The sequence below is a fragment of the Lepidochelys kempii genome, chromosome 22 (assembly GCF_965140285.1).
Source record: "Lepidochelys kempii isolate rLepKem1 chromosome 22, rLepKem1.hap1, whole genome shotgun sequence".
In the NCBI taxonomy this organism is placed as follows: domain Eukaryota; kingdom Metazoa; phylum Chordata; order Testudines; family Cheloniidae; genus Lepidochelys; species Lepidochelys kempii.
Window position 1 is genome coordinate 17364881 of NC_136401.1, and position 20272 is coordinate 17385152.

At 44.4% G+C, this 20272-nt stretch overlaps 2 protein-coding genes across 2 annotated transcripts; both read left to right on the forward strand.

Moving 5' to 3' along the window:
* The first annotated feature begins 6495 nt into the window (after window positions 1-6495).
* Window positions 6496-13645, forward strand: LOC144929634 (uncharacterized). The gene is made up of 6 exons (XM_078849853.1): window positions 6496-6718; window positions 9305-9426; window positions 9849-9900; window positions 11462-11505; window positions 11626-12287; window positions 13558-13645. Exons 1-6 carry the CDS (start codon window positions 6496-6498, stop codon window positions 13643-13645), a joined length of 1191 nt encoding a protein of 396 aa, XP_078705979.1.
* A 1681-nt stretch (window positions 13646-15326) lies between these two features.
* On the forward strand, window positions 15327-17540 carry LOC144929635 (NF-kappa-B inhibitor zeta-like). Its single transcript, XM_078849854.1, has 4 exons — window positions 15327-15377; window positions 15778-15944; window positions 16046-16156; window positions 17394-17540. Exons 1-4 carry the CDS (start codon window positions 15344-15346, stop codon window positions 17538-17540), a joined length of 459 nt encoding a protein of 152 aa, XP_078705980.1. The 5' UTR covers window positions 15327-15343.
* Window positions 17541-20272: the final 2732 nt, after the last annotated feature.

The window sequence follows — 20272 nt, forward strand, 5'->3', positions numbered from 1 at the left end:
AGTCACGTCTGACTGCGGAGTTGGGGGGCAGGACCCTCTGGCTTCCCCAGGACCCTGCCTGGGCGGACTCGCTGTGGGAAGCGCACGGAGGGGCAGAGGATGCTGAATGCTCCGAGGTCAGACCCAGGAAGGTGGAAGCTGTGTGAGCTGTGTGTCCTGCAGACAGGCTGCTCACAGAAAGGAGACTGCCCCAGAGTCCTGACTGGCTTCATGGGGAGCAGTTCCAGAGCATTGCCCAGGGACTCCGTGACACCTCCATCAGCAGTAGGTTCAGAAACGACCTTTTGGCGAAAGGCCAGACCTGAGCTGGTATAAATTGGCATAGCTCTAATGTATTTTGCAAAGATAGAGCAAACTTCTTTCTGATGAGAGAAGTTCCTTTCTCCGGGAAATTTCTTCTAAGCAAAAGGGGTGCAGACTTCCATGAAATGTGCAGTGTGAATGGCATCCCATCAATGGCATATGAAAGGCATGAGATGCTGGAGCATAATCGTTACTCACTTTTTCCTGCATGTCCTTTTGCAGAAATACCTTTCCCATACTTTAATCAAACTTTGTAAAAATTAAAAGTTTACCTGAAACGTGTAAAAAAATGTTGGCTATCATGGGTAAAGTATTGCACCTGAAAGCACAGATGTAAGATAAGTATCTAATTTTAGGAACAAGAAATCTAACTCAATATGCCTGCCTTTTTTTGTTTGTTTGTTTTTTATCTCAGTTACTTTTTATGTCTTGCCTAGTTAGGATATAAGCTCGTAAGAACAGAGGCTGACTCTTGCTATGTGTTCATATACCACATACCTGGCTGAGGCCTTCAGTTGCTATAATAAATAAATAAATAATAATAACTTTCCCAATTTTCATTATATTCCCCCAAATCCACTCAATCTACAGAAGAAAATGTACCGTACTGTAGACATCTGAATTCTTGCTTATTCTTCCTTTCAATCTCCTTCCTTCATAATGTCCTTCCTAAACTCCTGAACAATTCTGGTCCTGCCTAAATCTCTGATGTCACTTTCTCCTACTCCCTACCTCATTGCCAATGGTCTTCCTGAATGCTTGGAATTTTTTCCCTTTCCTTGAGCACTTGGTACACTGCAGGTTAGACAGGCAGAAAACCATTCTAAGTTGTGGGACATTACTGAAATATCCTATGCCTCTGAGCAGGGAATTTTCTTTGCTATCCCTGAGGTTCCCTTGGGTAAGTTTTTGGCTAAATGGTTCTCACCCTGGCTGTGGAAACCAAATGGTGCCAACCGAAGTGGCTTGAGCAGTTCCTAGAAAGCTTTATACACAGCCTCTTTGTTCATTTTGCATGCTGGAACTTGCTTTCACAACAGGTTGTGCATTATAACACTCCCAGTAAATTTAAATTAAAGCTGTTACTGATACGGTGTTGGGTTCAACAGAGAATGTACATCTCACTCCCTACACTAAATATCTCTAACAATACTTCTTTGAGGGACCAAACTTATTGGAGATATTTGAGATTACGGCATTAGGCTGTTTGTATAAAATATCATATGCCTGCTGGAGTGGGGAGAGGTGGAAGCCATAAGGGTCTAGATGTACAAAGTTGCTGGTAAGGCACCTACGATGTATCTTTAGGTGCCTTAGTCCAACACCTAGGTGCCACAAACATTCTCAAAAGCCACTGGTCAGCTGCTGCCTAACCCTGTAGGTATCTAAAGTCCCCGTTGCACCTAAGTTTCCACAGGTAGGCCTATGCAAAACCACCCGAGTTCTGATGCCACCCCTCACTAAGCAGCTATGTGGAACCCTCAGGGCACACTTACAGGAAAAGACAGCCTGAGGGAAGCAGGTCTGGAATTTTTCAGATTCAGGCATGCATGTGTCTCCAGGATACCCAATCGGCCAGTGATTAGGCCCTCAGTTGGGATATGGAAGACCCAAGTTCAAATCCTTCCACTGCCTGATTTAGAGCAGGACTTAAAGCCAAGTCTCCTGCATGCCAGGTGAGTGCCCTAACCTCTTGGGTATTCTGGGTCAGTCTCTTTCTCTCTCCTTTTGCAGCTGTTCCTCTTTTTATAAATATGGAATTCAATATTTCTTGGAGCCAGGACTTCAACTGGACTCTCTCCCACATCAGTGCCCTACCCAACAGGCGACAGAACCACACACTCCCTTTCTCTCTCTCTCTCTGGCCAATTAATAGTTAATTATTTAATGCAAAGTAGAACAGCTCCAAGGGCAGAGACTGGGAGAGCCCCACCCTGGAACACCCAAAGGGCTGGTGGTTAGAACACTCATGGGGGATGCGTAAGACCCGCATTCAAGTCCCTGTTCCCAATCAGGCAGAATAGGGATTTGAATTCAGATTGAGTCTGGCCATTACTATAGCCTCTCTTTATCAACACTGAATCTCTCCACCTTCAAAGTTCTTTACAAATATTATCAAATTAATTCTGAATATCCCATGAAGTTGGAATTATTATCCCTTTATTGTACAGAAATGGAGGTAGAGAGAAGTGAATTGACTTCCCCTAGGCCACAGAGGAGTCACTGTCAAGACTGGAATTAAAATACAGGAGTTGCTGGTATATAATTCTGTGATCAATCAGTGGTGTTGGAACAATGTGTATAGTGGGGGTGCTGCAAGCCATAGAACAAAACTGTAAACCCTGCATATTATGGAAACCACTTAAAGCTGGGGGTGGGCTGCCGCACCCCCAGCACTCCTATGCTCAAGACCATGTCGCTTTCTGTTTCGTTTTACCTATTTGTAATCTACCTGCAGTATAATTTTGTTGATCAACCACAATGATTTGGCTCCTCCCTCTCTCACAGAAATATTTTTGTACATATACTGTTACCGGGGAAATCTGAGAACCAGCACTCACTTTGTTTTGTTAATCTTTCTCGAGTTACAATCTTGTGGAGCCATCTTTCTATGTAACATTGAGGGTTACCTGGCAAACAGACAAGTAAAATAAACACTGGTCTGTCGTGTGGCTTTGAGCAAAACACTTTACCTGACTGTTCCTCAGTTTTCTCATCTGTAAAATGAGGATAATAATACATGCTTCTTTTGTAAAGTGCGTGGAGTTTAATGGGTGAAAAGCAATGTTGTACAAGAACTAGGTACTAATGTTATAAACACAAAAGGCTAGATCCTCAGAGGCTGTAAATGCAGTTACTCAGATTTACATCATTTGGGAATCTGGCCCAAAGTGCTCAGTCCTGATTTGCAAAAAAATCATGTTTACACTGCTCCAGCGAGCTGAGGATTCCCCCAACATGAGGTGGAGAGGCCAGGCGTTCCAGCAATCCTCACCCATCAGAACAGTTCCTGGGGATCCAGACTCACTGGTGTAGATTAGAGGAGGTTACTGTAATTTATGCTAGGACCAACTCGCACCTAGCTGGTTTAGGATTTAAGGTAGCGAAAAGTAGATATAATGCCACTTCTGCGTCCCCATCCCTAAGGTGTTGTGAGCACGGCTAAAGCACACTTAAGGACTGAAACCCGTCTGTGTGTGCTTGATACACGGGGTATCATTAAACAATTATAGGGTATCATTAAATAATTACTTTACAACCCATACTCAATGGGGACCTCATCCTAAAAGGTTTCAGAGTAACAGCCGTGTTAGTCTGTATTCGCAAAAAGAAAAGGAGTACTTGTGGCACCTTAGAGACTAACCAATTTATTTGAGCATAAGCTTTCGTGAGCTACAGCTCACTTCATCGGATGCATACTGTGGAAAGCATAGAAGATCTTTTTATACACACAAAGCATGAAAAAATGGGTGTTTACTACTACAAAAGGTTTTCTCTCCCCCCACCCCACTCTCCTGCTGGTAATAGCTTATCTAAAGTGATCACTCTCCTTACAATGTGTATGATAATCAAGGTGGGCCATTTTCAGCACAAATCCAGGGTTGAACAAGAACGTCTGAGGAGGGGAGGGGGTAGGAAAAACCAAGGGGAAATAGGTTCACGCCCATTTTTTCATGCTTTGCGTGTATAAAAAGATCTTCTATACTTTCCACAGTATGCATCCGATGAAGTGAGCTGTAGCTCACGAAAGCTTATGCTCAAATAAATTAGTTAGTCTCTAAGGTGCCACAAGTACTCCTTTTCTTTTTGCTCATCCTAAAAGAAATCTTTCCTGAACCAGGAGCAATGGAAGCCCTCTACAAGTTGGGTGGTGGGGTGCCCACAGGCACCTGAACTATGGTCCCATCCCCACACTACCCCTTGCCCCCGAGCCCCTGCCCTCCTGCCACCCATTCCCTCTGAGGCTCCGTTCCCAGGCTGCCCCTTCTCACTGAGCCCCCACCCTCACACTTCCCCTTCCCCCAAAGCCTCGCTCCCATGCCACCTCTTCCCTCAAGATCCTGCCCCTGCTTGCTCTTCTCCACCCCCCTCCACTGTCGCTCACCCTTACAGCCAGTAAAAAGTGATGGAGCCATGGTTTCCTGGCCCCCCCATTCCGGCATCCCTGTCCTGAACCCCCTCTTCTGGCCTTCAAACAACCCCCCAAACCTCACCAAGCTCATCATCAGAAGCAAGCTCCCCACAGACCAGGACACAGCAACTCAAAGCAGCACCAGACACTGCCAGAACAACAGATCCAAAACCTGTGGACATGTCTTTACTGCTACAATGAACAATATTCCCCACAACACACCTTTCAAGATCAATGGGTTCTACACATGCCTATCACATGCGATGTACCTCATCCACTGCAGTAAATGCCCCAATAACAACTATGTGGGTGGAACTAGGCAATTACTATGCTCTAGAATGAACTCACACAGAAAAATGATAAAAGGCATGTCCTCTTAGTCCATGTCCTCAAAGGAAACCTGCACAACACCTTCAAAAGTCAAACCTCGGAGCTTAAATTCATAACTTTGCTCGAACTAAATATCATGGTCTTAATAAAGACACTGGATTTATGGCTTATTTCAACAATCTGTAACCCACAAACCCCTCCCCCATTCTTGTCCTATGACTGCAGAGATGTTAGCGGACCACTTCATGTTGAATGGTCCCTTACAATATGTGTTAACCAGTTATGCTAAACAATCTGTTCCCCCTTTTGTATAGCTGTGACACTCTACGTACCTTTCCCAGACATGAAGGAAAGCTCTGTGTAGTTCAAAAGCTTGTCTCTTTTACCAACAGAAGCTGGTCCAATAAAATATATAACATCACCCACCTTTTCTCTCTACTTGACACAAAGATATGTTGGTTCCCCCGCCCCCCGCCCCAAATAATTGAGTTGTAGGGACTGATTTCTGATTGGCTAAAGCACAAGTAAACAATTTAGCATCATATGTTCAGTTTGGTCTTTCCTCACCGTTATCTGTGGAAACTCATGCTAGAATGTTTAACAGCTACTGAGGCTTGATGAGCTTGTTCTACATTTCACCCCTTGGTCTGCACTTGCAGTATTGGAGATAGATATACATCTTCAAATATCTTCCCTGGAGAAATAAAGATGGATTTTAGTTCCTGCACTTGACTGTTCTGTCAAAAACTTGAGGAATGTTATTAGCCACATGTAACATTTTATTTTCATAGATCAACCATGACAGCATGCTACTGCTTATGAAAAAAAAAAGTTACTTTCAAAAGAATATCTGTTTATCTCAGGGTTTTGTACCACCAGCCATCGTCACAGTATCTGACCACCTTCAATGTAAAATCAATAGCAATAGCAAAGTCCCTAGTGGACTTCATAGACTCTCTGGCACTTCTCTCTTTATGGAATCAAAACTCTGAGTGGGTAGAGTTTCTTTGTGGTTTCCCCCCTCCTCCAAGGGATTTGTGGGAGCAAGGGGGTGTCAGCGTTTGCTCCTTTTTTCAGGATTAAATGTCACACATGTAAGGCTGCTTTTTTATGTAACTTTAGAAAAAAATATAAATAAAAAGTGTTAATAAAATTGTTTCAATTTAGGGCCAGATTTATTTATTCTTCTTTGCAGAGTTTAATCCTTTGAGAAAATTAACTGAATTCCCAGGAAACCATTTTTCCCTCCCATATTCTTTTAAAATCAACCAGTCATTGTTTATTTTTTTCTTTTTTATGTTTGGAAAAAACATATTTTTCAGTTTTGTATTTTCACCTCTTCCTGCTCAATCCCACTGAGCACTTCTTAGGAAAAGTCACTTCGTCTTCAGCTGCTACAATAGATTGTTAGAAAGAGGGTGTGGTATTGTCATGCTGTGACGTCTTTCAAACCATGCCTGACTATAAAGGAGGTAGAGAGGTAATGAACCATGCAATACTCAAAAGTAGTTTCCACCGGCTGCTGGGATTTGAAGACTGATTTTATTCTATATCTTCCTTTTAAAGAGAATAGGGAAATTGGATTCAGCTAGCAGTGGCTAATTGCACTGGGGAATAACCGACTGTGTTATTATCAACGTCTCAATGTAAAACTTGGATTTACATATTTCCTTAAAATCAAGTAAGCATTTTTTTTCACATGTATGCTGGAAATGCTGCAAAAAATCAGAATGAGTCCTGAAGTTCTCACCAATCAAAACATCAGTGAAAGTGAAATCGGTGGTTATAGCACGGGCCAAGGATCTCCTTTGCCTGGGGAAACTGCCAGCCCCAGAAGTTATTCTCAACAGAGCCCATCTTTGCCAGCTTCTGGATTAACAGAATTTAATGCTGTGAGTCCCAAGATCTGTCATACTCCCCCAGTAAAATCCCAGGAGATGTCTGCTCTTACTGGTAAGATTAAAATTTTTTCACATACTTTCAACTATTATGTACGACAATACTGCATTTCTTTGCAAAGCAATACAGTAAGTTGTTGTAAGAACAGTGCATTTTAGGTATGTGCAGTAATAATGTCAAATGGAGATGATCAGTTTATGTAGTTAGCTTATTTTTGATTTTGATGTGGTTTATTCCTAAAGGCAAAAGTTCTTCAATGTCTTGCAGATTGTTGTAGTAATATTCCATGATTTGTTTACCTGTAACATTTTGCTGCTCATTTATTTTCTTAATTATGTTGGGTTCTGCGTGTAATAGTAATATATGACTTGGCGAATAATTATAGAATTGTATACAAATATGTATAATAAATTATTGCCTTTATTAAATGCTTCAGCTTCAAGACTGCACCTGGACAGGTAAATTGATGCATCATCCAGCATTTTTATTATTTAATAGCTTGAAAGAGAACAATAAAATTAACAACAACTTTGCACTTTGATAGTACTTTCATCCAGGGTGTCAAAGTGCTTCACAAAAGTAATTAATTAAGCCTTAAAATATCTGCCAGATGCAGGTATTAGTCCCACTTCTAGAGCTGTTTGAATAGTAAACAACTGACTTGTGAGGTCATATTATTCATAGGTATTCTGTCACCTGCTAAGCATTCAGAAATTCCAAAGGATTCACAAGTTTTAGCAAAAATGACAATTCATCCCAAAGCTCCTATCATAAGTGTAATTTTTGTTACATGGTATCCATTATTCTCCTGCTGAAAATATTTCAAACTCCTAAACAGGGAGCAAAAACAGGACCACGTGACCTGAGTCTGTAGTTCATGTAGCCAATTCCCAGGTCACTCCCCATCCCCTGTAGCCTCTGATATGGTAGCATGTCAAGGGCAGAAAGGGGCATAGTCAGAGCTTACTGAATTCTGGCTATTCTCAGCTGTAAGCAATAACCAGCCAGGGTAGAGCAGTGATTATTGGGTCCAGCTGAAAATCTAGTCCATAGGGTAAACTTAGCAGTGCAACCCTCAGGTTATATTTATCTATATATTACTCCTATCACCACAGGATCTGATCACCCGCCTCACATACATCCCTGTCATTCTAGGCCACCATGGTCTTGGTGTTTAATCCTAATCGCGTCTCCTCTTTTGCGTTAGAGCACAAAGAGGTGCTCTAGGAGCTACAGCGGCTCCCCACTGCCCCAGCGAGCATCACCTCTATCAAACTGTCAGCTGTCAGCAGCCCACGCAGTGAGTCTTGACATATGAGGGTCCTCCTGAACCTAGGCCGCGACGATGCTGTGCTCAGAGATCCCGCCACGTAGCCCAGTTCTTAGTGATTTCAGGACTTAGTGATTTCACTGGGTAGTGGGGAGCTTGCTGCTGCATCCTCTACATTGTTTTTCACTGCAGCGTTGTACCCACACCAGGTCTAAGGTTCAACCTCCCAAGGCTGCTCATCAGTGACTTCAGCTTTAGCGATTGCTGAGCAGAACCGAGGATTCTCAATTGCATCTGGTCTGCTCTGCCTTTCAACACTGGAGGAGAAGGGTTAAATGGTATCTTAGACTCTTTAAACAGGTCCACCCCATCAGCGAAGAGGAACACTTGTTCCCACTCATTTTCACATCACTCCCCATGGCTCAGGACATGAGGTTCAGATGAGGGTGATCCCTCAGTTAGGGCAGTTCTGCTGCCCTTTAGACATACAGTAAGGACAATAACGTTTCATTTTCCCTGTATTCAAGATTAAAGTGAACTTTAATCTGAAGCAGCCAAAACTAATCACTTTGTCAAAGCAAGTCTGTCTGCTGATCACCTAGACAAATTAGATTGGTCTATGCCAGGGATTGGCAACCTTTGGCCCGCGGCCTGCCAGGGAAAGCCTCTGGTGGGCCGGGATGGTTTGCTTACCTGTAGCATCCGCAGGTTCAGCCGATCGGAGCTCCCACTGGCCATGGTTTGCCGTCCCAGGCCAATGGGGGCTGCAGGAAGGGCAACCAGCACATCCCTTGGCCCGTGCCGCTTCCCACCGCCCCCATTGGCCTGAGACAGTGAACCGTGGCCAGTAGGAGCAGCGATCAGCTGAACCTGCAGATGCTGCAGGTAAACAAACCGGCCTGGCCCACCAGTGGCTTCCACTGGCGGGCCATGGGCCAAAGGTTGCCGATCCCTGGTCTGTGCCAATATAGTCTGCTCCTAAGATCTTTCCCCCCAGTTCATCCACAGAAGGCAGAGGAGAGCTCATTCAGACTCTGCTTACACATGTATTCTTTCTCCATTCATGCCCACAGGTTGTAAGCTCTTCAGTCAGATTTTTATTTTATTTTATTGATTGTCTCTTACTTGTTGAGAAGCCCCCTGAACAGTTAGAACATGTTTATCGATACTAAATAAGAGTAATTCTTGAAAATTCAGAACCAGAGAACATATAGTTCAAAGTGGGAATTTTCCCCAACTAACAAATCACCTGAAACTATGTACACCCTCTTAGGGCAAAACTACCTCCTACTCTCCCTATCACACAATGGCTTGTAGCATTTATTTTGTGGTAATTTCTTTTTCAAGTACCTTATTTTGATTTTTTCCAGACTCTACACTGAGCACTTTCCCCCCTCAGAAGCGGTATGTTGGCGTGCGGGTAAAAATGCCAGTGCGGGAGTTGCTGAGAAAAGTCCGGCTTTCCAAAGGGATGGACCCCAGTGACATAAAGGTAAGAATCTACTTGAGTTTGGAGAAGTCACCACATATGAAAGTGTAACATGATGGCAAAGTATGTTACATGTTCTCTCTCTGTGGCTACTGTGCAGATCATACCGCATGGTGTTGCTTCCATCCAATAGAGTTACTCCTTTACGTGAAGAGGTAGAAGTCTGCAATCTGGTGCTGTATATCCCAAATTCAAACAATACTAAGAGATTAGAGTGGAGATTTTTTCAAGAGCATGGTAGCAAGGATCTTTTTCGTCCAAAAGAGATCACTGTTTCCATGCTCTGCAAAAAAAAGTATCAGATAGAAGTTGTTAGTATCAGAATTATTTTGCTCAGGTCACATACTGTGCACCAGTTAAATTTTTCTAGTAAATGTTACCATCTCAAAATATATTAATTTTTGTTTATTTGCTTGTTTCCTTAGGAAGCACAATCAATAAGGGCAACTACAACTAAAAGATCTTCTGGAACAACAGGTAAAGTACCCCCTGGGGGGAATGCAAACTCCTCATCCTATAGGTTGATGCCCTCTCACAAGCATACGTACACAAAGAATTGTGTCACAAGACTCTCAGACTTCCACTGGCTACCTATTGTTTAAGGATATAGGGCCAGATTCTCAGCTGGTATACACTGGCATAACTAAAAGAAAAGGAGTACTTGTGGCACCTTAGAGACTAACCAATTTATTTGAGCATGAGCTTTCGTGAGCTACAGCTCACTTCATCGGATGCATACCGTGGAAACTATTTTGTTTTGACAGAGCTATGCTGAGATGATGCTGTGGTCCTATATATTTCAAAGTTGTACCCTTTTAAAAAAACAAACAAATAAAAACCCTCTGTAGACTTAGATCCAGCCAGTTTTATGGAGCTTTTCTCTTCTTCTGCTCCCTCCATTCATCTAGCAAGACCTTTCTCAACGTCCCTTAAAGCACACACTGATCCACCCTCAGAGTATGTCTATGCTCACACAAGTACACATTAACATGTGCACCTTCATGTACTCCACAGTCCTTGTCAGAATTAGCTTTGTTTCTTAAATTCTTTATGGTTCTAGCAGGGCTGCAAAGCTGAGAGACATGCTGCTGTAACAGGGGTGGGCAAACTTTTTTGGCCTGAGGGCCACATCTGGGTATGGAAATTGTATGGTGGGCCATGAACGCTAAAGGAATTGGGGGGTTGGGGTGCGGGAAGGGGTGAGGGCTCTGGCTGGGGGTGCAGGCTCTGGGATGGGGCCAAAAATTAGGAGTTCAGGGTGTGGGATGGGGCTTCGGGCTGGACAAGGGGTTGGGATGTGGGAGGGGTTGAGGGCTCTGGCTGGAGGTGCAGGTTCTGAGGTGGGGCTGAGGATGAGGGGCTTGGGATGCAGGAAGGTGCTCCAGACTGGGACCGAGGGGTCTGGAGGGTGGAAGGAGGATCAGAGCTGGGGCCAGGGGTTGGGGCACGGGGTGGGGCTCAGGGGTGCAGGCTCTGGGAGGCGCTTATCTCAAGCAGCTCCCAGAAGCAGCAACATGTCCCCCCTACGGCTCCTATGCAGAGGCCCGGCACCAGTCAGGCGGCTCTGCATGCTGCCCCATCTGCAGGCACCACCTCTGCAGCTCCCATGGCTGCAGTTCCCAGCCAATAGGAGCTGCAGAGCCGGCACCTAGGGCGGGGGCAGTGTGCAGAGCCCCCTGGCTGCCCCTATGCATAGGAGCCAGAGGGGGGACATGCCGCTACTTCCAGGAGGCATGCAGAGCCACAGCACGCATGGAGTAGGGCAAGCCTCTGACCCTGCTCCCCAGCTGGAGCATCGGAGTGGGGCAAGTCCCCAACCCCGCTCCCCGGAGGGCGCTCGAGGGCCAGATTAAAAGGTCTGATGGGCTGGATGCAGCCTGCAGGCCGTAGTTTGCCCACCTCTGTGCTATAAACAAGGCTTCCGGCATTTTCACCGTATACTTCTTTTCACCCATGTATCCTATGGGTAGAAATATTGGAGTGAATATTACTTACATTTTTTTTTAAAACTCAAATGTTTTTCTTTTGTTTTCAATAGCAAGAAGAAAAGCTCACCCTTATTCAGAAAAACAGCTCAGACAGGTATGTATGACACCTTTTGCTTCAAGATTTCTGACTCTCCAGGCAAATCACATGTTACCATTCTGAGGCTGAACAGGACACCTGATGACTGAATTTTTGTTTTTCTTCTTGGTGTTTTAGAAAAAGCAAAGTTCTGAGCAAGCACTAAAAGGCTTGGAGGACCTTGATATCTTGGTTGAGGTCCTGGAGGAAGACCTGAACAAGAGCCACTCAAAGCTAGAGTCTCTGAGCCCTATGCCAGCTTGCTGCTGGCACAGCTTTCCCCCTGATATTCAGGCCTCTTGGTGGGAAGCTAAGAGCAGCAAACAACCAGCTGGCAGCCTGCTGGAAAGGAGCCAGAACCTGACCAAATCACAGCTGTGTTGCCCGTTTCCTGATTGCCACCAACTACTGTGTGGACAAGAGGAGAATTCTTACTTACCCAATTATAAAAAAATGCAACACCCAAACTCCCTGGAAATATCATTTCCAAGTAAAAATGAGGAACAGAACAGCTGGCAGATGCAGGATCCATTTATCAGTCCCCAGGGGCATTTCCCAGAGCCTTCTGCACAGGACAGACCTTTCTGCTATAATCCACCAGGACACCATTCAGAGGAGTTCTTGGAAGTTGATGCAACCTCCCAGGACTATGTGGGACATCTGAAGTCAACCTCTGTTTCTTTTGAACAGCAGGACCTTTCTGCCCTTTCTTTCTTCCAGTTCCAACTATACTGGGAGGAGAGTCTCCTGAGAAATATCCCAGTGGACAAGTTGCTTGCATCTGATGAAAATGGGAACAGGTCTGTGACTGTTATATATATATATATATATATATAATATATTGCTTTCTCTTTTCTGAAATCTTATCGACAATGGGGAGTGGATCCAATTCCAGCCACTGGTGTTGTGGAAACCTTTAGGTTTGGTCAACACCTAAAACTTAGGTTGACCTAGCTTTGTTGCTCAGGATGTGAAAAATTCACTCCCTTAGGAGATATAGTTGAGCCAAACTAAGCCCCGGTATAGACACCACTCTTGCCTCTTGAGAGGGTAGATGTACCGCAGCTGTGGAAAAACACCATCTGATGCTAGAGCAAGTGTAGCTGCAGCTGTCCCGCAGTATTACTTGTAGCATAGACAAAGCCTCAGTGAGGGCAGTGCAAACTGTAATTTGCATCAATGCAGTTGGACCTGGTTTTAGGTAGTGCCAAGTTCTATCGGTGCCGATAGTAACTTTGCCTGTCCACACTAGAGGTTTGCACAGGTGTAGTTAGCCCACTTTCTGGCTACTGACAACTGAAATCAGGACAGCATCCCGGTGTAAACAAGGCCAAGGACTGAACTGTGAGCAGCTAGAAGAAAATGTAATCAAAGGCACCTGTTCTGAAACAATTCCTTTATGCTCCCGAGAAACTGATTTGCAACAATACGACTCCTTAACATTGTTTACCAGGCTGCAAACAGTCTATGAATAATTACTTTTTTTAGTAGCTGGCAATAAAAATGGGTGAGGAGATTAGCAATGTATGTAAGTTTTGATGTAGTGTGCAGGCAGCAGACTTCCAAAGAATTGGGAGCGGCTTCTCTGGAACTGACTCGAAGACAACAAGGATATTGATCCTATTTCAGTAGAATAAAGTGTGCTTAAAGAGCAAATATTTGTTTACGCAAACAAACAAGTCTTCCCCCCCCTCCGCCCCCCAAAAAACCCCAACCACTTGATTTCCTTCACAGCTCAACCAGTTTAAGGAAGCTGATGTAAAACAGATGCCACCTTTCTTAAAACTGGCCTAGTCTCAGCAGGGATGAGACTTCTTGATTGTCTTTAAAACACAATCAAGGGGATCCAAACACAATCTCATTTTACAGGATTGCAACATTACAGGAAACAAAATGTAGTAAGTGGACCACGTGCTATGCTGAAGAGTGCTCCTGAATACAGCAATAAAATTATAGAAATTGCTGTTTACCTTTATTACTATAATTGCATTACCATTACTTACAATAAGCCACCCACTGTTAAATCTCTAACATCTTCTGCACTCCTTTTTTTACATCCCCCCTGAACAGATGCACAAAATGTCCTGTGACCAAGAAATTAAAATATTCATCAATTCCTGTTCACGTGGGACCTAAAGGGCCAAATTCTCATTGGTAATCTTTAACTGTGTCCACAAAAGGTGCAAATGCCAGGCTGGATATGGCAATAACCATATGCATGTACTAGGATCTATTTGTTCTACACAAAGACTAAGTCTACACAGCGAGCTAGGGGTGAGATTCCCAGCTTGCTTCTGCAGAGGGGTGAATTTCACCTAAAAAGAGAAACATTGTTTTGCAGCTGGAGTTAGGAGTTATGTTTTGGTTTTGGACAGGAGGGTTTCTACATTTCTCCACCTGTCCCATACCAGAGAACAAGGGTTGCCAATTCTCCAGGATTGTCCTGGAGTCTCCAGAAATTAAAGATTAATCTTTCATTAAAGATTATGTCATGTGATGAAACTTCCAGGAATATGTCCAACCACACTTGGCAACCCTAAAGAGAACCCTGGTAAGGGAGGATGGGGAAATGGGGTGCACACACAACCCCTGGCAGGGTGGAGGTTGGGGGATTGTGTCTCTGAAATAGAGGGATGGGAGACAGGTGCACAGGGAGCTTGTGGGGTGAAATGGAGGGATGCAGCTAGCCCCTGGTATGTGGAGTGATCTCAGCCTACAGATCTATAAAGTGTGTGTGTCTACCTTCACCCCCTCAGTTAATAGAGAGTAAAGAATAAATGACTGAAATACCAAACTGTCCCCAAAGTTTCTGATGCCTTATTTTACACACTGAAAAAAATTGTTCCTTTTGCTTTAAGATACCATCCCTGCGGTTATTTGAGAAACCTTGCTCACATTTGCTGAATGTTCTAATGCATTACAAACCCTGACCTATTCCAGGCTCCTGCACAAGGCTGTCATTCAAGGAAGGAGAGCACGGGCTTATGCACTTGCACAGAGATTGGCATCTCTAAACAAAATTGATGAGAAGGATGCAGCCAAACGGGTATGACACTAACTGGAAAAGAAAATCGGGCACTTCTCTAACACATTAAAGGATCCCTAAGCATTTTCCAAACATTGATTTTAAACTCCTAACACCCCAGTCAGCCAGGTATTACTACTGACATTTTACAGATGGGGAAACTGCGGTATAGGGAAGTGAAATGATTTGCACAAAATCACACAGCAAGTCAGTGGCACAGCTAGGAATAGAACCCAGGAGTCCTGACACCACTCCCCTCCACCAGTAGACCACACTTCCTTCCCAGAGCCAGGAATAGACCCTAGAAGTCTTGACTCCCAATGTTTCCCCCTAGCTGCTAATCCATGCTGGTTAAAGACTTTTCATTTTTTTCCACTGTAAAGTCTCTCTCCCCCCCTCTCTTCTTATTAGACGGCATTACATCTAGCTGCTGAAAAGAACCAGCACCTGATGGTCAATGATTTGATTTCTCTGGGAGCCAATGTCAATGAACAGGACAGTTTTGGGAAAACACCACTCCATCTGTGTGCAGAGAATGGGTACTTAAGAGTTTTGGATGTAAGTAGAGCTTTAATTAGAGATACAGTTATAATTACACTATCATATGCACTGGATTTTTCTGCCTGCATTTTGCAGGAGACACATGCATATTCTGCCACGCAAAATGTGAGACGTCTCTACAGATATGAGAAACCATCCCAGCGGAGATGAACTGGTGTCACTATTTTTATTGTTTTATTGTACTGTGGCAGTGCCCAGAGGCCACAATCAATATTTACAATCTCTGCATCATCCTCCTTTCAGGTTCTGAACAAATGTAAAGAAGGCGGCATGCATGTGGAAGTGGATCGAACTGACCATTGCGGTAAGAGATGCAATTTGAACTACAGTGAAGCTTACTGCAGACTCCTCCAAGGCTCCAAACTCTAACCTAAGTAATTTTAAACCCCAGAAATTAGGTAGGAAATATCAAGTTGGCAACCCCATTGCATTGATCTTGCTGGGAAGGGCTGATCTCCTCCAGCTCACTGAGGCTGGTGCTTTGCCATGCCACTGGGATATAAAAAAGGTAGAAGTGGTTCTCTATAGGGAGAAAGTCCAGGGTGAGGGCTGAGCAGAAGACCCCTGGGAATAGCTAAGCCTGGGAAGAAAGCTTGAGCTGAACATTATCTAATTGTTGGTGTTTTTGTTAAAGCCAAAATACCCAAGCATTTGGATTTAGTCCCTAGCAAGTGACTGATGTCATTGTGGTTCTTCCTGTCCAGGTTTAACACCATTGCACTGTGCAGTTCTTGCTCACACTGCATTAGTGAGGGAGTCTCAAAAAATCCTCAACCACACTGACACGCGAAAGTTTCTGCAAATGCGCAAAGATCAAATTCTTGAGGGAATTAATTGTTTATTACAAATGGGAGCAAACCCTGGGCTGCAGGTGAGTGTCAATATCTGGGTAAATGACTTGTTTGCTTGTTTTTGTGGGTGGGTGGGTAGCTTTCATTTTCCTCCCTTAATTTTAGATTCTTTTTTTCATAGAAACCAAAATCATGTCAAACTGCCACTCACTTTGTAAAAATCCAGGAAAATAAGGAGATGACGTGTTTCCCACAATATCATGGCCCCAAAAGGGAGGACTTTCTTCAGGAGGTAATTCTGTTAATTTGGTGAAAAGATAATTGCACAGGATATATAGAGTTAATATCCAACAAAGAAAACACCATAGGTTAAGCTATAAATGTCTACAAACACAATGGCTGAGGTTCGGGCTGTGCATCTAGGGGGCCCAACCAAAAAAAGGTACAATTCAGGGGGAGGGGCACTATGGTGGCTTTAATATACCTTTGTACCCTCCCTATTCTGGGTTGTTGTAGGGGCTACTCAAATTTACAGCATTCCCCCTCCCCAGCAGGACTGCCAATGGGTTGCAGCACTGGCTGCAGCAGAGTCTCCATCCCCACTCCTTGCCCACACGCTACACTGAGGCTTTTGAGGGGGCCAGCACAGGGAAGCTGCACCAGGATAATTCTTTCCTGCTGACTTTCATGTCCCCATAAGCTGCCATAACAAACAGTTATCTATAAGAGCTTAATACAGACAAGGTGTTATTTTGTTAATATTTATTCTAACCCCTGTCGATGAAATATCAGCACCACCCAAAACCCACGCTACAAAAATAGAAAATATTTGAATTTATCTTCTGGGTCTTAGTGCATCTTGTAAAATTTTTGCCTGACTCTTAGGTTGTAAGTGCCTTGGGATGGAAACCAAGGCTCCAACCCTGCAAACACTAACTCAGGTGCAGAACTGTCTGGGTCCAATGGTGAAATCCCACCCCACTGAAGCCAATAGGAGTTTTGCCATTGACTTCAGTAGGGCCAGAATTTCACCCTAAATCTGTCTGTATCTTGCCAAGGGCAGAGCAACAAACCATCAGAACTTAATTAATAATAATAATAATTCTGAATTCCTCTCAGTCCCTTTGTGACCTTTTCATTGACTGAATATGCCTCATAAGAGCCTCTTGTCTGCAAAGATTCCTGGAAAGCTAGCAAGACAATTAACATAATAATAATGTGAAGCCAATACATGTGATTATTCATTGTATGCGTATGTACAACAGTAAACGTGCCTCCTTAATATTTGTGTTCCTTAGGAAATAAACGAGGTGGGGGCAATAAAAATAATTTCAACCCAGATTTTAATGGACTCCTTTATCACTAAATTAAGAGACTGCTGAACTTGCCATCTTCTGTCCCTTTGGGGTTAGAGTAGAGTAAGGAATCTGGCCCCTGCATGTCAGGACCTGAATGTATCCATAGTGAGGAAATGAGTTCATGGGGATGAGTGAAAATGCTTGACTGTTTTGGATGCTTCATTTGTACAGGACTGTGGCTTGCCGAACGTACTGAGTGGAGGGAACCTTCCATATTTACAAGAAATGTCTGAGCTTCTTTCCTCTTCATCTTCAAATGTCTTTGGCCATGTTGTTAAAGGTAAAATTTTGATGAAGGCAACTGTGCTGCATAGTTAAGGGCATCCTAACTGAATAGCTATAGTGTAGAAGCTGCTCACCTAGGGTTGCCAGGTGTCTGGTTTTCAACAGGAATGCCCAGTTGAAAAGGGACCCTAGCGGCTCCGGTCAGCACCACTGGCTGGGCCATTAGAAGTCCAGTGGGTGGTTCACCATGGCTAAGGCAGGCTCCTTGCCTGCTCTGGCTCTGCGTGGCTCCTGGAAGCGGCCGGCATGTCCGGCTCCTAGGTGCTGGAGCAATCAGGGAAGCTCTGTGTGCTGCCCCCGCCCTCAGCGCCAGCACCGCAGCTCCCATTGGCCGGGAACCGTGGCCAATGGGAGCTGTGGGGGTAGCGCCTGTGGGCGTGGCAGCCACACAACGTGCAGAGCTGCCTGGCTGTGCCTCCACCTAGGGGCAGGACATGGTGGCTGCTTCCAGGAGCAGTGCAGAGCCAGGGCAGGCAGGGAGCCTGCCTTAGCCCTGCTGCACCACTGACCGGGAGCCACCTGAGGTAAGCGCTGCCCGGCTGGAGCCTGAACCTCCTGCCCCAGATCGGAACCCCCTCCCACACCCAAACTCCCTCCCAGAGCCCACACCCCCTCCCACATCCCAACCCCCTACCCCAGACCTGAGCCCCCCATCCGGGCCCACACCCCACACCTACTCCCTCACCCCAACCTCCTACCCCAGCTCTGAGCCCCGTCCCACACCCAAATTCCCTCTCTGAGCCCACACCCCTCACCCCCTCCCACACTCCAAACCCCTCAGCCCCAGCCCAGACCCTCTCCTGCACCCCAAACCTGTCATCCCTGGCCCCACCCCAGAGCCCATACCCCCAACTGCAGCCCTCACCCCAACCCTCTGCCCCAACCCAGTGAAAGTAAGTGAGGGTGGGGGAGAGCAAGCGACAGAGGGAGGGGGGCTGGAATGAGTGGGGCCGGGGCATCAGAGAAGCGGTGGGGCGGGGCCTCAGGGAAGGGCAGGGCAGAAGCAAGGCATGGGTGTTTCGTTTTGTGCAATTAGAAAGTTGGCAACCCAATGCTCACCTGTAGAATAGTCTTCCACACTCCCCCGCCCCGCCCCAGGATCCTTACTTACCGCTCTGTATCTCTCATTCCTGTTTGATCATTTGCTGTCCCCTGAATTTAGCTGAACCCTGGGTTTCATGGTTTCTCCACTTAGGCTGGGGAAGGGGCCTTCAGCTGTGGGCAGGCTTGCGCCCACCCACCTTCCTGGAACTTGAGTAGGTATATGTTAGCATCATATGGCTTGATCCAGAGCCAATGTAGTCAAGGAGAAAAATGCCTACTGATTTCAAAAGACTTTGGATCAGACCCAGAGTTCTGCACTTCACTGAAATCACCTTTGCCTGCAGAGACAAGTAGAAAAATAATGTAGAATAAATAAAACAAGACAGCTACTATTGAACTGAATGCTTTGTTTATCTGTTTGTTTGCCTTCTAGGGATGTGCCAGTAGGTTCATTATCCCCACCTCATGCTCCGCAGCTGTTGTTGAGGAACAGCCAGAAAACAGACTGTAAAAGTCTTTTGAATTTGTTAAAACTTGAGCTGCTGATGAAACACCCTCGGAGAGCCCAGAATTGGACTAACTGAAATTAGAGAGGCCTAGTTTTCAAAAGTGCTGAGCACTCACAGCTCCCTGGGAAGCCAGTTCAAGTTGTGGGAGCTCAGAACTCTGAAAATTGAGCCTTACAGTATAGGTGCCTAATTTTGAAAATGTTGACCATAGATCTCCGGAGTCCAACCCCCTAAATGCCAGTACAAGATTATTCCCTACCATATGAGTTTAATTTTCAGAGATGCTACACACCTGCAATGGCATGTAAAGTCAATGGGAACTCCAAGGATGGTGTTATCACAGATTTTTAAGGCACGCACTGAAAAAAATTCCTGCAACTGACCACGTGTTTTCAACTACGGGCAAGTTTTTTTAAAGATACAATCAGAGTTTATAACAGGAGAAGACTTTATATGTAAGTAGTCTGGAACTATTAAGTTGTATGATCAACAGGAGAAAATTTTCTTCTATATGTATTCACAATATTCAGTGTCATCTTTATACCAAGTAACTTTCAATTTAAAAAAAATCAACACTGTTATCACAGAATAATTGGGGATCTGTTAGGAAATTTTAGAGACTTAGTAACTACTTCCAGAAAACCTCAATACCTGTCTCCAGATTTAGTCTCACTTTATTGTAAACGCTGATTGTGAATTAGCTGGTTTCTATGAAACTTCCTTGTTTGCTTCATATGGAGCAATATATAACTCATAAAAGGATTGATCCACAGCAATCAATTCATATATCCCTCTCTCTTTGAAATAAATGGGAGAAATTTTATTCATGTGTAAACTTGTACAATCAGGGTTACAGGTAACAAGTACTTACAAATGTGATCTATTTTCCCCCAATGTGAATTATGTCTTTGCATTTTGTTTTTAATAAAGTGTCTCATTCCTCTCATTGAATATTTTTGAGTATTAAGCTCTGAGAGCTACTTTTCAATGGATGATGGATCAGGCCCTAAACTTCTTACCTTTTAATCAGCTAAACAATGTTCTTATATCAGGATTTTTTTATATTCAGGTTTTATTTTCCCCCAGAGTGAGGAACAGTCTGAATAAGAATTATAACTGCGTGTATTTAAAATAAATTATTCTTTATTATATTGTATGTTGAATATTCACTCCCTGATTTCCATATATCTCCTCAGTGTTGGATATTGAATG